This window comes from Gymnodraco acuticeps, unplaced genomic scaffold (genome assembly GCF_902827175.1).
Source record: "Gymnodraco acuticeps unplaced genomic scaffold, fGymAcu1.1, whole genome shotgun sequence".
Classification (NCBI taxonomy): domain Eukaryota; kingdom Metazoa; phylum Chordata; class Actinopteri; order Perciformes; family Bathydraconidae; genus Gymnodraco; species Gymnodraco acuticeps.
Genome location: NW_022989924.1, coordinates 34,376 through 54,321, shown reverse-complemented (window position 1 = coordinate 54,321; position 19,946 = coordinate 34,376). Strand labels below are relative to the sequence as shown.

At 43.8% G+C, this 19,946-nt stretch overlaps 1 protein-coding gene across 4 annotated transcripts in view; it reads right to left on the bottom strand.

The window, feature by feature from the left end:
* Positions 1-3,083: 3,083 nt before the first annotated feature.
* LOC117542297 (NLR family CARD domain-containing protein 3-like) overlaps positions 3,084-19,946 on the bottom strand; it is a 32,068-nt gene continuing 15,205 nt past the window's right edge. For 2 of the 4 annotated variants that reach the window (XM_034209866.1, XM_034209867.1), the window contains 8 exons: positions 18,893-19,054; positions 18,583-18,661; positions 17,803-18,028; positions 15,823-17,611; positions 15,556-15,729; positions 13,666-13,839; positions 13,493-13,539; positions 6,689-7,500 (listed from right to left, as the gene is read on the bottom strand). In XM_034209866.1, coding sequence (XP_034065757.1) covers positions 6,914-7,500; positions 13,493-13,539; positions 13,666-13,839; positions 15,556-15,729; positions 15,823-17,611; positions 17,803-18,028; positions 18,583-18,661; positions 18,893-19,047 — 3,231 coding nt within the window. In that variant the 5' untranslated portion in view covers positions 19,048-19,054 and the 3' untranslated portion in view covers positions 6,689-6,913. Of the gene's footprint in view, positions 3,734-6,688; positions 7,501-13,492; positions 13,540-13,665; positions 13,840-15,555; positions 15,730-15,822; positions 17,612-17,802; positions 18,029-18,582; positions 18,662-18,892; positions 19,431-19,946 lie in introns of those variants that run through there. The other 2 variants (XM_034209869.1, XM_034209868.1) reach the window with 2 other exon arrangements.

The window sequence follows — 19,946 nt, the reverse complement described above, 5'->3', positions numbered from 1 at the left end:
TGTCGTTTGTTGAGAATGTGGCCATGTAATAAGCGGGATAACGTGCAGCGACGCGGTCATTATGGGGAAAAGAACATGTTATTTACATATGATTATATAGAGTCATTATTCATTTGTTTTAAAGCAGGAGGCGCAAACGCTTGCCTCGGGGAGGGAGAAAAAGAGCCACAGCTGAGAATAAACAGAAGGGAAACCATGCGCGGGAAGTCTTCTTCGCTGCTTTTGTGGCAGACTACAGCGCCACTTACAGGCCTGGCATATGTACTACAGCGTCTCCAGCGCTTTCGAGCGGCAATGGCCTGATAGGTGGAGAATTGACCAATAGCCGTAGCGCCACCGTCCTGACGTCAGGACAGTGTTCAAATCTGGATCAGTCTGTATCAGATCCGTTGCAGCCCCTTTTTTTTAGAGATTTGGGTATGGAGGAAAATAGAGAGGGTTGTGTTTTCTGACACTTGGTGAGTTCCCTGACACACCGGGGACACATATTCATGTATAAAAGACGTACAAAAGTGCATTTTGCATGATAGGTCCCCTTTAAGTAACGTGATAATGAAACAAACAGAGCGATACAGGGGACAACAAGATTCAAGGTTCTTTATTGTCAAACTAACATAGCTACAGAGTAATTATGTCGTTGAAAATCTTAGGTCACAGGCTTCTCCAACAATGCAACACAATAATACAGATAAGCAGACTATACTAAAACAATATTAAAGTATATTATATTAAAAGTAATACAAAAAAGAAAAATAGTTTTAAAAAAAGTGAGAAAAAAAAGTGGAATAGTGCAATACGAGTCTATATACAAGTTATTGGAATGATATATTAGATAATAGATAAATAATTACTAAGTAGCAGATGAATGTTATGGATGTTGTTTCAACAGTTCAGGTGTTTAACAGTCTTATTGCCTGTGGGATGAAACTGTCCCTGAGTCTGGTGCTTTTAGTCTGGATGCTGTGGTAACGCCTGCCAGACGGTTTGTGGCTGGGGTGATGGGGGTCTTTTATAATCCTGAGGGATTTCTTCCTGAGCCGCTGGGAGTAAAGGTCCTCCATGGATGGCAGCTCCGTCCTGGTGATGTTCTCTGCAGTTTTCACCACCCTCTGTAAAGCCTTACGGTTGAGGGCGGTGCAGCTGCCGTTCCAGGCCGTGATGCAGCCAGTCAGGATGCTCTCTATGGTGCACCTGTAGAAGGTCAGGATACTCTCTATGGTGCACCTGTAGAAATTGCAGAGTATCCTGGAATCCATTTTGAACCTCCTCAGCCTGCGGGGGAAGAAGAGCCGCTGTCAAGCTTTCTCGGTGATGGTGGTGGTGTGAAGCAGGGACGTGCACAGGTACGGGCTATTGTTGCCCGGGCAACGGCCCGTTTCCCCTTTTTGGCTGACCTGCCCATCTGGAGAGAGCGAGAGTTTTTTATTTTTTCTGTTGTGGTCGAATCACCATGATAAGCCCACGATTAGTATTGTAGTGTCTCGCTGCGGGAAACACACCAGCTTCATTCTTCTTCTACTACTTCTTCTTCTTCTTCTTCTTCTTCTTCTTCTTCTTCTTCTTCTTCTTCTTCTTCTTCTTCTTCTTCTTCTTCTTCTTCTCCTTCTTCTTACATGGTAAACTCCCTCGACGGGGCCGCTCGCTCTCTTCTCTTGATCGCCCTCTCTCAGAGAACACTTCACTGCCCCGCTTCATTGTAAGATTTCTGCCATGTCTCTACTTTAATTTGACCATCTCTGTTATTAAGTTATGGAATACTAAATAAATAATTAGATACCTTACACATTACTGCGCTCATAAAGAATGATAAGAATAATGCGTATTGAACTGGTTTAATTAATTAGTGAGTTTATTTAAGGTAATTATAGAAGCCCTATTTTGTCAGTATGTCTGCAATGGTCAAACTACATTGATTGTCCCCATTTTTTCTTTAGTAGTTTCTAACATTAGATATTTTAATGAGATATGGACCGCAAAACAAAACATGTCCCTGGTTTTCATTTTAAAAATCAAGTCACCGAATGCAAGTAGTTGCTTTAGCTTATTTTGTTATGAGATGATGATGTGAATTACTGTTCAAATTAGTTAATGTATTAATCGTTTTGGTCTTATATTTTTTTTCGGGGGGAGGCCCTTTTTCCTGTTTAGAGCAATAGCCCCTCCAAATGTCTGTGCACGTCCCTGGTGTGAAGAGTCCATGTCAGGTCCTCAGTGATGTGGACCCCAAGGAACCTGAAGCTGCTGATTCTCTCCACCGTAGTCCCATTGATGGCGATGGGGGTGTGTCCCTCTCCCTGCTGCTTCCTGTAATCCACAATCAGCTCCTTTGTTTTGCTGACGTTGACATGGAGGTTGTTATCCTGGCACCAAGATGTCAGTTTTCCGACCAACAGCTGTTGTCTCGAAGTTGATCCGGTGGAAAGAGAGCGAGAACACGTTGTTTCTCCGTCTGTATCTGATTCAGGGCTCCTCCTTTCAATGGCGGCTGTGGCGTAGGTGGTCTGCCCTCTTCTCTCTCCAATGTCCGATATCGCGCATAACAGAGGATTTAGACGTTGTCTGTTCATTGTATGAAGGTGTTCCACACGCCTTTTCTCCTCATACTCATTCATGACTTTTTATTTAATGCATTTTAATGGCTGTAATCGTTGTCAACGTAAAACCGGAAGTGGACACGGTTGACAACGGCAACGCCTTTCAATACAGCTTTTCAAAATAAACTTAATCGGAACTGTTTTTAGAATAAAACAGTTTTGAGTTTACTGTGTGTTTAAGCTAAATTACGTAATTCAATATTGATTTTTATGTCTTACAATACCCGTAAAGCACTGCTGCCGTATTTAAGATCAACCGATCGTGGCGACCTCCAATATGACATAGAATCCAGCAACAGAGTTATCTTAGGTGCGACTTACCTATTGTTCTCTCTGGTGTCTCTGCAAGACTCCGTCAGGGATTGATCCTCAGCCAAGGAACAGGACACTGGAATCAAACTGGATTCAGGACTCAAGCTACGTGGGAACAGGTTACATTGCCGTCTGAATTGTCACTTATCCAACAATAATCAGAAGGGCTACATGGACTTTAGTTTCCTCTCACAAATGTGAACAGGTAGTTTTATTAAAGTTTCACAAGTTATAACATCAACATCATACAACAACAATAAAAAATAAAATGTGTTTTGCCCAGATACATATTATATCCGAGATGTTTGCCTCAATGCGAGTAAGTAATACGATCGTCTTCCGTGCCTTGCTAAACAAGCTGGAGAGTTCGAGTTCGAACTGGGTACGAAGAGGAACTGCTCTCCGATGTTCTTCAGTCTTCTTTATCCTCTTCTTTCCCGTGGTTTGTCACATGCTTTGTGTGCAAGCTGGTGCGTTCAGAGGTGTATAACAGATGTTCTCCTCGAAATGGGAAGTGCATAGAAAGTTAATCTCCTCGAAAGAGGAAGTGCGTACTATAGGTCTTTATGAGATCCATCCTGGATCATAGGTCCTGGATGGATATCCTTGTGGATTCATCTTCCTATTATAGACACATGCATTTCCAAACATTTGGACTACCTATGTTGCAAATGTATTATCTTTTCAATTTACACACGGCATCTATTGCACGTCTGTCCGTCCTGGGAGAGGGATCCCTCCTCTGTTGCTCTCCCTGAGGTTTCTCCCATGTTCCCCTTTAAACTGTGGGTTTTCTCTGGAAGTTTTTCCTTGTACGATGTGAGGGTCTAAGGACAGAGGGTCGTATTGTCATACTGATATTCTGTACACACTGTGAAGACCACTGAGACAAATGTAACATTTGTGATATTGGGCTATATAAATAAACATTGATTGATTGACCTATGTTTTTAAGGATTTTTGTTATGCATCCTGTTTATATTGCTAAAGCATTAAATTATACGATACATGACTATGGCATTCAGAGTTTTAAGCATATTTAAGCTTTATATAATAAAATACTTTTTTCCATTTTCTTCCTTTCTTCAACACATCTCTCCTCTCTCGTCTTTCCTCTCCCTCCTCTCTCATATTTCCTCTCCCTCCTCTCTCATATTTCCTCTCCCTCCTCTCTCTTCTCCCTCCTCTCTCATCCTCTCCTCACTCATCTCTCCTCCTCTCTCCTCTCACTCATCTCTCCTCTCTCATCCCCTCTCTCATCTCTCCTCTCTCCTCACTCATCTCTGAGTTAACTCTGTGTGTTGCTGCTAGCATACATAATACCTGACCGTGGAAACGTTCCTCGTGGATGGGGCTTACAGAGCTACTAGAAAGACAGTCGAACCCGGTGCATTCCCTCCGTCTGGCGTCTGGATGTGGAGCACTTTTGCTAAATGTTTAGACACAAATTGTCTTCGTGTTACCCGCCCTTACATACTAACTCTTATTAGCCACTTTGGTAACGAGCAATATCCACATCGAGACGGGTAAACTTTAACCACACCTCGGAGCGCGTTCTTCCGCCATCTCCTCCTGTGTGTGTGTGTGATGGTGTGTGTGTTGTGTGTGTGATGGTGAGTGTGTGATGGCGTGTGTGTGATGGTGTGTGTGTGGTGTGTGTGTGTGTGTGTGTGTGTGTGTGTGTGTGTGTGTGTGTGTGTGTGTGTGTGTGTGTGTGTGTGTGTGTGTGTGTGTGTGTGTGTGTGTGTGTGTGTGTGTGTGTGTGTGTGTGTGTGTGTGTGGTGTGTGTGTGTGTGTGTGTGTGTGTGTGTGTGTGTGTGTGTGTGTGTGTGTGTGTGTGTGTGTGTGTGTGTGTTGTGTGTGTGTGTGTGTGTGTGTGTGTGTGTGTGTGTGTGTGTGGTGTGTGTGTGTGTGTGTGTGTGTGTGTGTGTGTGTGTGTGTGTGTGTGTGTGTGTGTGTGTGTGTGTGTGTGTGTTGCTGCATGTAGCTGCTGCGTGTGTGTAAACTGCCCCGCCCCCTCGCACACAGACGGAGAGAGATCTCTCGTCTGGATTGGAAAGATCGAAAATACAAAAAATAATCAGACGCATTTTGCAGTCTTTTTGCATATTAGAAACGGAGTTGGCTTCACTAAAACTGCAATATAATGTTTGTGTAGCATAATACATATGAGCAGTGGCGGTTCTAGAACATTTTACATGGGGGGGCAAAGGGGGGGCAAGAGGTCATGCCAGGGTGGCATGGGAGGGCGGACAGCACGTGGTATTTTATACTATATATAACCTATTTATTGTTAATTCATGCCCTAACACAAGTGTTCTTAATGCACAAGAGAAACAAGGTGTTCAGACAAACAATCGGGTGCCCTTCAAGCTTACTTCAATAATTTTAAATGAAAAGAAACTACAAAATGTATTTTAAAGCAATGAATTAATGGAACAGGTTGTTTTGCATTACAATGTACAATGTAAAACTAAATATGAAGAGTTTGGTTCCAAAACGCGATAAACGGCACTTTTGAAAAAATTAGTTCCCGCCGAAATCAGTATTGTATTTCGTCGGTATTGAAAAGTCAACATTCAATTTTCCGCAAAACGCGATATCCGCCGTGTTATTCTGTCCTGTTTTCTCACTTTCTTTCCAAACAGCGACAAACGCCAGTCTCCCTTCTCTACAGAATGCGATACATCTGTTTAACCAATCACAGCGCACCATTCCACGCACCTCAACCAATCACAGAGCATTCCACGCAGTGTAAACAATAATGGTGGCACCCTGAATGTACCGGCTTTCGTCATTATCTACTTCAACAAACAATAAAAACATGAATAATTTTGACGGCATTGATGAACCTGTGGTGGTTTCTGCGGTGGGGAAGAAACGCAAGCCATCGAAATGTAATCATGTACGTGAGGAGATTAAGAAAATGAGACACTCAGGAGGAGGAAAAATGCCGGCTGTCGCTTGTTATCATTCTCATACAAAAGCAAACTTCTGTCACGCAGACACATTGACCCCAGGGGATCTATTAAAAAACGTTCAGTGTTTTTACTCTGGATCTACTAAAATCGAGCAGGATCAAGTCCTTTTGCAGCTGATCACTGTCAAAAAAGTTCAGCGGAGACGTCCAAAGGTTGTCAACAGCGATATGCAGAAGGATAGGGAGGTCACTAATGAATATAATTTGCTGACCGAAGATCATCCCACAAAAATTCCTGTCTGCAAGGCCACCTTTTGCACACAGGCAGCTGTGTTTAGATCCAGTTTTTACGGTAAAGGATGTATCCTGGTTTCATTGATCTGGCCTCATGGCTGTGATGTGTAGTTTACGTGGATTTAACAGTAGGCTACCGTGTAGTTTAGCAAAGTGATCGATCTCCCAGCTAACGCTGTCTGCGTAGTATTTTGTAACGTAACGCCCCAAACAGCGTCCGTCTGTTAAACGCTATCGAATCAAACGGCAGCGTTTTATTAATATTTAGTTTCAAGCTCTCGTCCTTAGTAAAAACAAAACTAGTGGAAGGGGAAATGCTCCCAGGGGAAGCTGATCCATAGGTGCTGGGACAGCTCGCTCCCTCTCTGCAGCTCTGTGAGCCGCGGTCTGTGTGAACGCCGCTCCGCAGTTTAATGCAGGGCCGTAGCTGCGTTTTTAACGGGCCTAAAATGATATTTAAAATGATTCACTTTTAACTAATGTAATGCTTGTTTCGTTGATTGAGAAGCTTGTGGAAATAGTGTAGGTTTGTTTTAGTACAGTTTTAGGGAAACAAAAGTTAGGGGGGCAGCTGGGGGGCAAAGCTCTACAGTGGGGGGGGGGGGGGCAGCTGCCCCCCTTGCCCCCCGTAGATCCGCCCCTGCATATGAGATATATTAGATGTCTCCCTTACCGATAAAAAGACAGATAACGTCGGAGCTTAACGGTACCACGGTCTTTAATAATTCAGCTCCGGGGCCCGTTTAATACCGGGGCTTGGTACCCATCCCTACCCATAACGCCGCGGCTGCTCTCAGACCTGCAGAGGAACCAGAGCCACTGAGCAACCATCAGAAGGGAGCGTAAACCCAGCATAGAGAGGTTCAGTGAATGTGGTTCTGAAGGTGTGGATGTGGATCAGTGTGTCAGAGGAGATTCTGTAGAAGGAGAGAGAGCCAGCAGGATAATCCACATACACTGCTACTCTTCCAGAGGACGGGGGGGAGGAGGAGGATGAGGAGGATGAGGATGAGAAGGAGGAGGAGGAGGAGGAGGTGATGGTTGTTATGCTGTTATTGTGCCAGACATAGTGACGACCATCATCAGAGCATCTCAGACTCCAGGACTGATCATTCCTTCCAAACGCACAGTCCTCACTGACTCCTTTCCTGCTGATTCCTCTGTAAGTCACTGCTATATCAACCCTTCCGCTCCACTTGACCTCCCAGTAACAGCGACCAGTCAGAGCTTCTCTACCCATCAGCTCAGGCCAGTAGCCAAATCTCTCTGGATGATCAGGATATGAGTGCTCCTCCTCCACATGTGTCACCGTCCTGTTGTTGTCAGACAGTTTGAGTGTCCTGTGTACTGTGTTTGTGTCCAGCTCCAGTTCACAGGCATCTGATGGAGAGAACAGCTGCAGGTTATCATCTGTTCATTTATTAACTACTTTACTGACCGACAGGAAATCATTCAGACTGACGTCTCATATTCACAGTGAATGATGTCTAACAACCTGATCTTCATCAGTAGGTGATCCATCAATGATCTCACACCTAATACTTATTATTGTAAAATAAGAGAGAGAGGGAGAGAGAGGATGAGAGAAAGGGAGGGAGGATGAGAGAAAGGGAGGGAGGATGAGAGAAAGGGAGGGAGGATGAGAGAGAGAGAGAGAGAGAGAGAGAGAGAGAGAGAGAGAGAGGATGAACCAAAGTCAGATGGAGAGTAATCTGCAGCATTTAGCCTGTATCTGTATGACCATCAGGCCTATAGGCGATGTTTCTTCTGTGTATGAGGAGCAGAGGTCAGACCCAGTGAGGAGCAGAGGTCAGACCCAGTGAGGAGCTGAGGTCAGACCCAGTGAGGAGCTGAGGTCAGACCCAGTGAGGAGCAGAGGTCAGACCCAGTGAGGAGCTGAGGTCAGACCCCAGTGAGGAGCTGAGGTCAGACCCAGTGAGGAGCTGAGGTCAGACCCAGTGAGGAGCTGAGGTCAGACCCAGTGAGGAGCTGAGGTCAGACCCAGTGAGGAGCATGAGGTCAGACCCAGTGAGGAGCTGAGGTCAGACCCAGTGAGGAGCATGAGGTCAGACCCAGTGAGGAGCAGAGGTCAGGCCCAGTGAGGAGCATGAGGTCAGACCCAGTGAGGAGCTGAGGTCAGAACCCAGTGAGGAGCTGAGGTCAGAACCCAGTGAGGAGCTGAGGTCAGAACCCAGTGAGGAGCTGAGGTCAGACCCAGTGAGGAGCTGAGGTCAGACCCAGTGAGGAGCTGAGGTCAGACCCAGTAGGAGCTAGAGGTCAGACCCAGTAAGGAGCAGAGGTCAGACCCAGTGAGGAGCAGAGGTCAGACCCAGTAAGGAGCTGAGGTCAGACCCAGTGAGGAGCTGAGGTCAGACCCAGTGAGGAGCTGAGGTCAGACCCAGTGAGGAGCTGAGGTCAGACCCAGTGAGGAGCTGAGGTCAGACCCAGTGAGGAGCTGAGGTCAGACCCAGTGAGGAGCTGAGGTCAGACCCAGTGAGGAGCAGAGGTCAGACCCAGTGAGGAGCAGAGGTCAGACCCAGTGAGGAGCAGAGGTCAGACCCAGTGAGGAGCAGAGGTCAGACCCAGTGAGGAGCAGAGGTCAGACCCAGTGAGGAGCAGAGGTCAGACCCAGTGAGGAGCAGAGGTCAGACCCAGTGAGGAGCAGAGGTCAGACCCAGTGAGGAGCTGAGGTCAGACCCAGTGAGGAGCAGAGGTCAGACCCAGTGAGGAGCTGAGGTCAGACCCAGTGAGGAGCTGAGGTCAGACCCAGTGAGGAGCTGAGGTCAGACCCAGTGAGGAGCTGAGGTCAGACCCAGTGAGGAGCTGAGGTCAGACCCAGTGAGGAGCAGAGGTCAGACCCAGTGAGGAGCTGAGGTCAGACCCAGTGAGGAGCTGAGGTCAGACCCAGTCAGGAGCTGAGGTCAGACCCAGTGAGGAGCTGAGGTCAGACCCAGTGAGGAGCAGAGGTCAGACCCAGTGAGGAGCAGAGGTCAGACCCAGTGAGGAGCAGAGGTCAGACCCAGTGAGGAGCTGAGGTCAGACCCAGTGAGGAGCTGAGGTCAGACCCAGTGAGGAGCAGAGGTCAGACCCAGTGAGGAGCTGAGGTCAGACCCAGTGAGGAGGTGCCTGAGTATTTTTCTGTCCTCTGTTTTTTCTAAAAATATTTATTTTTTCCATTTCCTGTTTTTGACAGAAGTGTCATTTTGATTTACACATCTGTAACTATGTGCTGTGCATGAATGTAGCACCTTTTCTCTTTTGGAGGAAACTAAAAGTAAGAACAGTATATTTGTGTTTCTACACGTTTCTGTAGACTTGAACACTCTTTAGATGCAGAATTCTCTACAGATCACCATAACAGATGAGAGTGCTTCAGATGAAGCTCCACAGTGTGGTGCTGGACACAGAGTCTTGTCCTGTCAGTGAAGTGAGAGCCATTTGGGGCAGCAGTTAGCTTCTGGTGAGTGTTTCTGGAGTTCTGCTGCAGGGCTTCATTCTGCAGGATATATCAGGGGTTTTGCACTTTGTGTGAATGGTGTTTAGTGTTCTGAGAAAATAAGCCCTGCTTTCAAAAAGTGTGTTTTAGAGATTGAAAGAAAGTGTAATGTGTAGTCCAATATTTGGAACAGGTAGAGCAACTGCCTGAATCTGCTTCTTGGTTATCATTTAGAGCAGTGTTTGAATTGGAATAAAAAAGGTGCCAGTACTCTAAATCAGCAGCTGTTTCAAGTCAATGTATGTATACAGCCCAAAAACAAGTATTTGGCTCAAAGTCATAGTATATCCTATAATGCTGGTGGGTTTGTCTCTTTACTGTATATTTTAGAAAGGCTCACTGTACTTAAACAAAATGACTCAGGGTGCATCTGAAATGCGACAACCGCTGTCTTTTCGCACTATTATTAAGCCATGCTAACATTTTTGAAATGCTAACGTGATGTGATGTTTTTTCTGCTCTAGTCTATCGCTGCGGCGCGTCATAGATGCATCATGAGATGCCGCCGGCTGCATATTTGCCGGCCGCCGGCTGGGCATATTTGTTGTCATGCGCCATGACGTGCCGCCGCCGGCCGGCGGCTGAGTACCGGCATTTTACTGAGCACCGGCACCTTACCGGTACTCAGTAAGAAGTGCCGGTACCACATGGGTAAAAATCAGAAGTGCCGGTACTGCGTACCGGTTAGTACCGGCCCAATTCAAGCACTGATTTAGAGTAATAATAAAATACATGGTATTTATAAAGCACTTCTCCTGGTACTCAGAGACGTTACTTTCACTCTTCTTCTTTAAATGCACAGGTGGACACCTGGTGCCTACCACTGGCTCAGATAATGAAAAACAACAAAATAAGTTACCATAGCTATGCGGATGACACACAAATTTAAGTAACAATTTCACCAGGAGACTATGCTCCAATTCAAACACTGAGTAAGTGCATTGAACAAATCAATGACTGGATGTGTCAGAACTTTCTCAAATTAAACAAAGATAAAACTGAGGTAATGGTTTTTGGAGCCAAGGCAGAACGTATAAAAGTTAGCGCTGAGCTTCAGTGTGCAATGTTCAAAACAACAGATAAAGCCAGAAATCTAGGTGTAGTCATGGACTCTGACCTGAGTTTCAACAGTCACATTAAAACAGTTACTAAATCAGCCTACTATCACCTAAAGAATATATCTAGGATTAAAAGACTAATGTCACAGCAGGATTTGGAAAAACTTGTCCATGCTTTTATCTTCAGTAGACTGGACTACTGTAATGGTGTCTTCACAGGTCTCACTAAAAAATCTATTAGGAAGCTGCAGCTGATTCAGAACGCTGCTGCTCGAGTCCTCACTGACACTAAGAAAGTGGATCACATCACTCCTGTTCTGAAGTCTTTACACTGGCTTCCTGTGTGTCAAAGAATAGATTTCAAAATACTGCTGCTGGTTTAAAAAGCACTGAATGGTTTAGGCCCAAAATACATTTCTGACCTCCTGCTAAATTATGAACCATCCAGATCTCTCAGGTCTTCAGGGACTGGTCAGCTTTCTGTCCCCAGAGTCAGAACTAAACATGGAGAAGCAGCGTTCAGTTATTATGCTCCAAATATCTGGAACAAACTCCCAGAAACCTGCAGGTCCGCTGCAACTCTGACTACTTTTAAATCCAGGCTGAAGACTTTTCTTTTTGTCGCTGCTTTTAATTGAACTATTCACATCTTAAACTGCACTGTAACTTTTATCCATGTACTTTTTCTTTTAATGTTTATTTTCTTATCTTTTCTTTTTAATGACTGATTTTAAATGCCCTTTTCTTAATGTCTTTCATTTTTTGTAAAGCACTTTGAATTGCCTTGTGTTGAAAGGTGCTATATAAATAAACTTGCCTTGCATTGGTGAGCTGGGCCCTGACACACCAAGCAGTCACCAGAGAACTCGCCGATGTCGACGCCGACTGTTGCGTCGGCGTGTTCTCTTGTTGGCCATGTGTCACACTGGAACACACCGCAAAGACTTCAGCCGAGCACGTACGAAGTGCGCATGCGTGAGTGGCAATAACTCTCCTTACCAGCAGGCGGAGGTAGTGTGTATTCGTCATTCAAAAGAGGCAACAACCGGAAGACAGAGAAGAAGAACAGAACAAACAACAAATAGCGTGTGCGTTCCATTTTCACTCTCGTCCATCGAAAACATGTTTCGTGCGGTACTGGAGCCATTGGAGTGTTGCTTGTGGAAGACATTCTCAAGCAACCGTTTCGCTTCTCATGCACCGATTCGCTAGCTGAACAGCCAATCAGAGTGATTTCTTTGTCCGACTGCCTGTGGCTGACGCATGTTGAATCGGCCGTGCGTCGGCCATGAAAGGTAAAATAAGGCGTATCACGGCCGACGGTGCGGGACACACCAAATTGAGTTTGGGCCACAGGGCACGCTTCGTCGTCCGACTAACGAAAACGGCCGATTTCGGCCTGGTGTGTCAGGGCCTCTGCTTTGTGAGTTCTACTGTCTGCTGTTCCCCTTTAGTTCCTTTGTTACTCTTTGTATGCAGTAACCAGAGCCTGTGGGGTGAGCGTACTGAGAACATTTCTAAACTGTTTTTTAGGAACTGGAGCTGAATACATTTGAAAGTATGTTTTATATTGACTAAATAGTAAACAACACAAATGAAGAACCTTGGGTAGAGATTGAAAGCCATCAGTTACAGTTACTCTTCTTTCTAAGAAAAAAAACTGTACATTTTGTAATTAATAGTTCATCGTCTGTGTGGAAATAAATAAAAAAGATACAAGGTCAGGAAATAGAATTCCCTAAACATAAATAACTCTGGAATACTCCATGAATAACTCTTCAAAGGTCCCAGTCACACTGGCTGACGTGGATACATTGAGGAATTGTTCAATGATCAGATATTGTAAAGGAAAGCTCAATACTTTCATTTCAGGAAGTAAAGAGTTAATATGGACTAAGAGACACCGATGCTTTTAAATATTTGAAGTTTAAAAATTGGTTCACAGGAAATGTGGACGTTAAAAACAGAGTTTCAACTGAAGGGGAATTCTAAAAGCAAACATTAAAAAGAGAACATTAATCTGTGTGGTATGTCATATCTGTATCAGTGCTGAGGACAATAGGGATTACTATATTTACACTAAGTGGAACAAAGACCTGGACATGGAAGACGAAAAACTAAAATGGAAGGAATGCTTACAACTTACATATACAGTGACTACAAACGAAAATCTACGATTAATTCAATATCAACTAATGACAAGAATGTATTATAGGGAGAAAATACAGACATTTGATAGCAGTTCCTCCGATAAATGTCTAAAATGTTTTACTGAGAGTGACTCCCTCATGCATGCCTTTTGGAAATGTTATAAAATAAAAACAACTTGGGATGAGATCCGAAATTGGCTGTCAAAAACCAATAGTCTGCCTTTTCCAAAATACCCAGAGAATAAACTACCCAACTGGATGGCAAACAATGTATGCATCATTCATTTATAAGAAACTGATATTACAAAACTGGTCAGTGTTTGTTTGTTTTGAAAAAATGAGTGGGGATGCAGTATTCATTTATTAATTGGTACTATTTATTTTAAGTACATTTTTGTTGCCAATTAATTTCTTGGTGTCATGAAAATGTTGAATGTAATGTAGTTCTCTCACTCATCCTGTTAAAAAAAATCTAATTATACAAAAAAAAAAAGAATGCATTTGAAACCCTAAATATATGAGAATATACCTATAACAGTGGAAAAAAGAAGTGAGCTTTCTGTAAAGAATTGTGTATCTGTTGGTTCTGTGTTCACTTTGTTGTGTTTCTGGATCTCATGTGCAGTGTAACCTGTAACTCTGAGGAATCAAACTGAAAACACACTCACACTTCCTCAGGCCAGGTTTCAACCACTGCAGTCCACCATGGTCCATCCTGCAGGAATAAACACAGTCAGGATCAACTTCATACACCTTCACTTATATCCACCATTAAACAGGAAGCAGAGTCCCTCAGTCAGTGACAGAGACACTGTCTGTGTGTCTGTCTGTCTGTCCATACCTGAGTGTCTCCAGTCTCCAGTCTGGATCCTCACATCCAGCAGACAGCAGCTGCTCTCCTGAGTCTCCTGGATAATTGTAGCTCAGGTCCAGCTCTCTCATATGGGAGGGGTTGGAGCTCAGAGCTGAAGCCAGAGAAACACAGCCTTCCTCTGTGACCAGACAGCCTGCCAGACTGAACACACACACACACACACACACACACACACACACACACACACACACACACACACACACACTGATTATATAATTGTTTAATGTAAGAAGACACAGAGATATCTGGAGGGGGGAAAGGTAGGAACAGCCGGCCACTTTTTACCTGAGTGGTGATTTCTAAAAGAACTTTGTTGATTTCTCTAACAAACACATTCGAGGATAATGTGGATCATCTTCGTCTTTTGTAGCTGAAAACCTTCAACCAAATGTTGATGACAAACTCTGTGGTGGTATCATCAGATCCTCAGGTCTGTAGTAACATTTCTATAGCCTAATAGCTAAAAATGCTTTTTACAGTCACCATTTTAACCAATGGGATTAAATGGACAATTAGTTGAACCGACATTACAACCCGAACCTATGTATTATTCTCTTTGGACTACAAACAAGTTTACATACAGACTAATATGATCAAAGTTACTACATTAGCAAACAACTTCAGTATAACATTGCTGCCACGTTTAATACTGGATGATAATAAAGCGTCAACATTTGACTTGTTCCTCAGGTCCAGCTCAGACTAGAGCAGGGGTCGCAGTCCAATAGTCCATTTAGCTGGAACCTTCCTAACCGAGTGAAATGACCCGGAAGTCCCTCAGTGGCAGCCATGATAAGTGCCGTTCGAATTCTCTAGATGAAAGGAAAGGAGGTTTCAAACTTCCTTTATAACCTCCTTTAGCTTAGGAACCACTGGACCTCCCTCACCGAAAGGAGAGGAGAAAATGCTGCCGCAGCATTTGCCGTCACTCAACAGTCGGCCGTTCACAGAAACAACCGATTATGACCGAGAAATGATATCATGAAGGTTACGGTGCTTATTAAGCATTTTAAAACGTATGTGGTAAGTTGCCAAAGTGCTTTGTTCTGAACGTTCATCAGTATTATAATCAAAAAGAAATATGAACGTTAGTTTTTACTGAAATGATCAAATAAAGTCAACATTTCACAGTCTTTACTGAGCTGTGTGGGGTTTGTTCAACTTTTAAAAGATGTTTGAATGGTGATATACACAGTGATAGGTGTTAAGGACTAACGTTTATAATAAATACATTTGTATTGATTTTAAGATATTTTCATACAATCATACGTATTGGGATCATTTGTATTAATGTGGACCGGAGGGAGAGGGTGACGAGCATAAGTTTCACTTTCATTTTTTATTTCAATTCCAACTTTGGTCCTGAAGAATATGTTTCTCTGTTGTCCACGTTCATAAAACAACAGCATCAGAGCACGGTGCAGAGTCTCTAGATGAGTCCCTCGTTCTTATTAAACATCCATGTTGTAGTCCGCTGTATAGAAAACTGTAGTTTCCATAGTTACCCCACAGCAGCAGACGCACATTCAGGACGTCCGCTGGCGCATCATAAACACGTCGGATAGTGAAAGTGCATTCGGATTCTCTAAAGTACCGCGGTCTCTTCTCCTAAGTCCTTCTGAATTCTCCTATCCACTATCCCTTAACCCCGTGACGTTTCACTCAGAGGTCAAGGAATAGGAGATAGGGTTAGACGTTAGGAGCTGATTTTTGGACTATTGGACCGCAACCCAGGAGCTGAGGACAGAGCTTCTGTACAAACACTAACATAATTAAATGAAAGGTCCATCCAATAGTTACGATATGAAGTAATCAGGTGTTCAGATGGTCAACATTTTTAAACAGCTTTTCACTAACCTGAGAGTCTGCAGTTCACAGTGTGGACTCTCCAGTCCAGCAGACAGGAGCTTCACTCCTGAATCCTGCAGGTCGTTGGTACTCAGGTCCAGCTCTCTCAGACTAGAGGACTGGGAGCTGAGGACCGAGGACAGAGCTTCACAGCTTCTCTCTGACAGGTTACAGCCACTCAGTCTGGAGAGGAATCAGTCATACAGAAGAAATCAATTATCATTTTCAGAATAATTAAGGAAGACATTTAACCTGGATAGTTGTGTGTTCACCTACATAGCTTTGTTGGAGGCTTTGACCACTGGCAGCAGCCCCAGAAGAGCCTCCTCTGAAGCACAGTATTTCTGCAGGTCAAACACCTCCAGATCTTTTCCTGATGACAGTAAGATGAAGACCAGAGCTGACCACTGAGCAGGAGACAGTTTTTCTTCAGAGAGACGTCCTGAACTCAGGTACTGTTGGATCTGCTCCACTAGAAAACAATCATTCAGTTCATTCAGACAGTGGAACAGGTTGATGCTTCTCTCTGGAGACAGATCCTCTTCAATGTTCTTCTTGATGTACTGGACTGTATCCTGGTTGATCTCTGCGCTACTTTCTGTCTGTGTCAGCAGACCAAGTAGGAGTTTCTGATTGGTCTGCAGAGAAAGACCCAGGAGGAAGCGAAGGAACAAGTCCAGGTGTCCGTTTGGACTCTGTAAGGCCTGGTCCACAGCACTCTGGTAGAAATATGTTAGTTTAGGTTTGACCTCACACTGCTGGGAGGTTGTTGGTTCTTCTGACAGCAGGTTGACTCCAGAGGTGATGAAGGTCAGATGGACATGAAGAGCAGCCAGAAACTCCTGAATACTCAGATGGATGAAGCAGAACACCTTGTCATGGTACAGTCCTCTCTCCTCTCTAAAGACCTGTGTGAACACTCCTGAGTACACTGAGGCTGCTGTGATATCGATGCCGCACTCTGTCAGGTCGGACTCATAGAAGATCAGGTTGCCTTTCAGCAGCTGCTCAAAAGCCAGTTTTCCCAGAGACTCCATCATCTCCGTGCTCTCTGGACTCCAGTGTGAATCTGTCTCAGCTCCTCCATCATACTTGATGTTCTTCACTTTGGACTGAACCACCAGGAAGTGGATGTACATCTCAGTCAGGGTCTTGGGCAGCTCTCCTCCCTCTCCGGTTTTCAACACCTCCTCCAGAACTGTAGCAGAGATCCAGCAGAAGACTGGGATGTGGCACATGATGTGGAGGCTTCGTGATCTCTTGATGTGGGAGATGATGGTGCCGGCCTGCTTCTGAACTCTGAATCTCTTCCTGAAGTAATCCTCCTTCTGTGGGTCAGTGAACCCTCTGACCTCTGTCACCATGTCCACACACTCAGGAGGGATCTGATTGGCTGCTGCAGGTCGTGTGGTTATCCAGAGGCGAGCAGAGGGAAGCAGCTTTCCCCTGATGAGGTTTGTCAGCAGCACATCCACTGAGGTGGACTCTGTGACATCAGTCAGGATCTCAGTGTTGTGGAAGTCCAGAGGAGGTCGACACTCATCCAGACCGTCAAAGATGAACACAACCGGGAACTGATCAAAGCTGCAGATTCCTGCGTCTCTGGTTTCAGTGAAGAAGTGATGAACAAGTTCCACCAAGCTGTACTTGTTCTCTCTCACCACGTTCAGCTCTCTGAAGGTGAATGGAAATATGAACTGGAAGTCCTGGTTGGCTTTGCCTTCAGCCCAGTCCAGAGTGAACTTCTGTGTTAAGAATGTTTTCCCAATGCCAGCCACTCCCTTTGTCATCACTCTGATTGGTGCATCTCTTCCAGGTGAGGCTTTAAAGAGGTCTTCTTGTCTGATGGTTGTTTCTGGTCTGTTTGGTTTCCTGGATGCTTTTTCAATCTGTCTGACCTCATGTTCCTTGTTGACCTCTGCAGACCCCCCCTCTGTGATGTAGAGCTCTGTGTAGATCTGGTTCAGGAGGGTTGGGTTTCCTGCTTTAGCAATGCCCTCAAACACACACTGGAACTTCTCCTTTAGGGTGGATTTGAGTTTACTGCACACTGCAGCAGGAGTTCCTGAATGAACAAACAACAAGTGGAATCAGTGAGTGGATCCTGCAGAAACACTGAGAATCTGAACATTTAAGTGTGGCTGTATAGTTTGAATCAGCTCCTCAGAGGACACACTGATGCAGACGTGTACATGTAAACTTCTCCATGTTCCTCCATCTCCTCTCCATCATGTTAAATGTGTTAAACCCTCTTACTGCTCTGCAGACGGTAAGCCAGCTCCTCCTGCTTCATGCTCCTCAGGAAGTGCAGTGTGATGTTCAGAAATGCCTCTCTGCTCCTCCTCTGCTCTTCATCCTCATCGTCCAACACCTCCTCATCCTCCCTCTGACTCTCTAAGCCTTCTGGGTAATCTGAACTCAGAGCCTTCTGTATCTTCTTCAGCTCGTTCTTCACAAAAGTGACGATGTTCTCCTCCAGCAGCTGGAACAGATTGATGAACATTGATCAGATGAATATCGTTAAAGCTAAAGTTATTATGTTAGGGATAATGTGCAGCAAGTCGGACATTATTGAAAAAATAACACCGGATACAAATCTTGATATCCTCTTTTTTCTATAATCATCCTACCCTCTTGGATTGCACCACTGCCACACTCACACTTAGGTAGGGCCACACCTCACTACAGAATCCTCTGGGATCTCTTAAACAGATTTAGTCGTCTGCCTTAAATCAGCATTTAATTGAACCTGGTTCTCCAGAAGTTAGTAGAGGTAAAACCTTTCAGAGGTGAATCTGAGCCTGGTGGTACACTTGCATAGACTCAATAGCTTCTGATAGGTCAATCAGTAGGTCTGATTAATAGTCAGAGATTAACACAGGTCCACCGACGCAACAACAGTTAATTTAAAGAAGACAACATGTGGTTCATCTGTCCGTCTGAAGGCCTGCTGGTCTAAACAGAGCAGCATGGACACTGTTAGGAACTGAATGGTAGCTCATCTGTAGTTCATAGTAAATGTATATTTGTACACACCATAAATATGGAGTCCAGGTCTGTGTGATGCTTCGGGGGAGACTGATCACTGGGAACCTCTAAGAACTCCGGCAGAACTCTGTGGAGAAAACATCAAGAACATTTAAAGACTCTAATCTGCACACAGTTTACTGAAGGTGTTCTGAGATGAAGACAGAATAACAGGGTAACTGTGGATCAGCAGGTAGGGGGGGGGGGGTTATAAAAACACCAACATTACTGAGGCCTGAAAGCGTCCGACCATCAGAAGCCTCCCAGCAGCTGATGGTGCAAGGAACAGAAAGAAGCTGATCACGTTACACATTCTCACCTTCCCTCTGCAGGACGTCCAGATTTAAAGTTAAAAGGATTATCCATAGACCAGTCACTCTTTATGGACGCACAGCTGGATCCAGGTCCATCTTCAGGTTCAGGTCCAGGTTCAGGTCCAGGTTCAGGTCCAGGTTCAGGTCTCTCGTGCTGCATCCTAATACTAATATCAGACAAAGATAAAGATGGCGTCTCCTCTCAGTTAACATGAGTCAGCAAAATGGCTCCTGAACCCGACATCGATGAGTTCATTCATTAATAAAACAAATGTAATATGTTCAAATGTTGATCTGAAAAAGTAAATAATTCAATTTAAAACTAATTTGATTGATTTAACAATATTTTCAAATTAAAATCTACGTTATTGATTAAAAAAATATTTGTCAGATTTACACATTTTATAAAAAAATGTATTGATTTTTTAACATATAAGTATTGTATTTATTTTATAAATGATGTGAATGATTTAAAAAGTAAATAATAAATTGTGTATTATCGTGTTGATTTAGGGAAATGATTGAATTCAAACATATTTTATTTATACTTTTGTTTATTCACTGATTATTTATTGATTATTGTCATTGATGTAAACATTATTAATTGATCAAAATGTATTTAATTGATTAAACAAATATTCCTCTTCGTTTCAAGGGTTTTAATGGAATGTATTAAAGAAGTTAAAAAATGCTTTATTACATTTATATTTTAATCATTAGAAAGTAATTTTACTGATAAAATATATTGTATAAAAAAATATTATTGATTTGATAACGGTTTTCTAAATAAATGAATATTGTATTGATTTAAAAGTATTTTTAGTATTTATTATACTATTGTGTTATCGTGATAAAAAGGATTTAAAGGTCCCATGACATGGCCATTTCTACTGATCATAATTCCATTGTTGAGGTCTACTAGAATAGATTTACATTGTTCAATGTTCCAAAATCGCATTGGTTTATCATACAGCATCTCTGTATAGTATGTGTATTCACTCTCTGAATGCTGCGTGGGGTCTGGGTGCCGTGTTGGCAGGACATTGCGGGGCTCGCTGC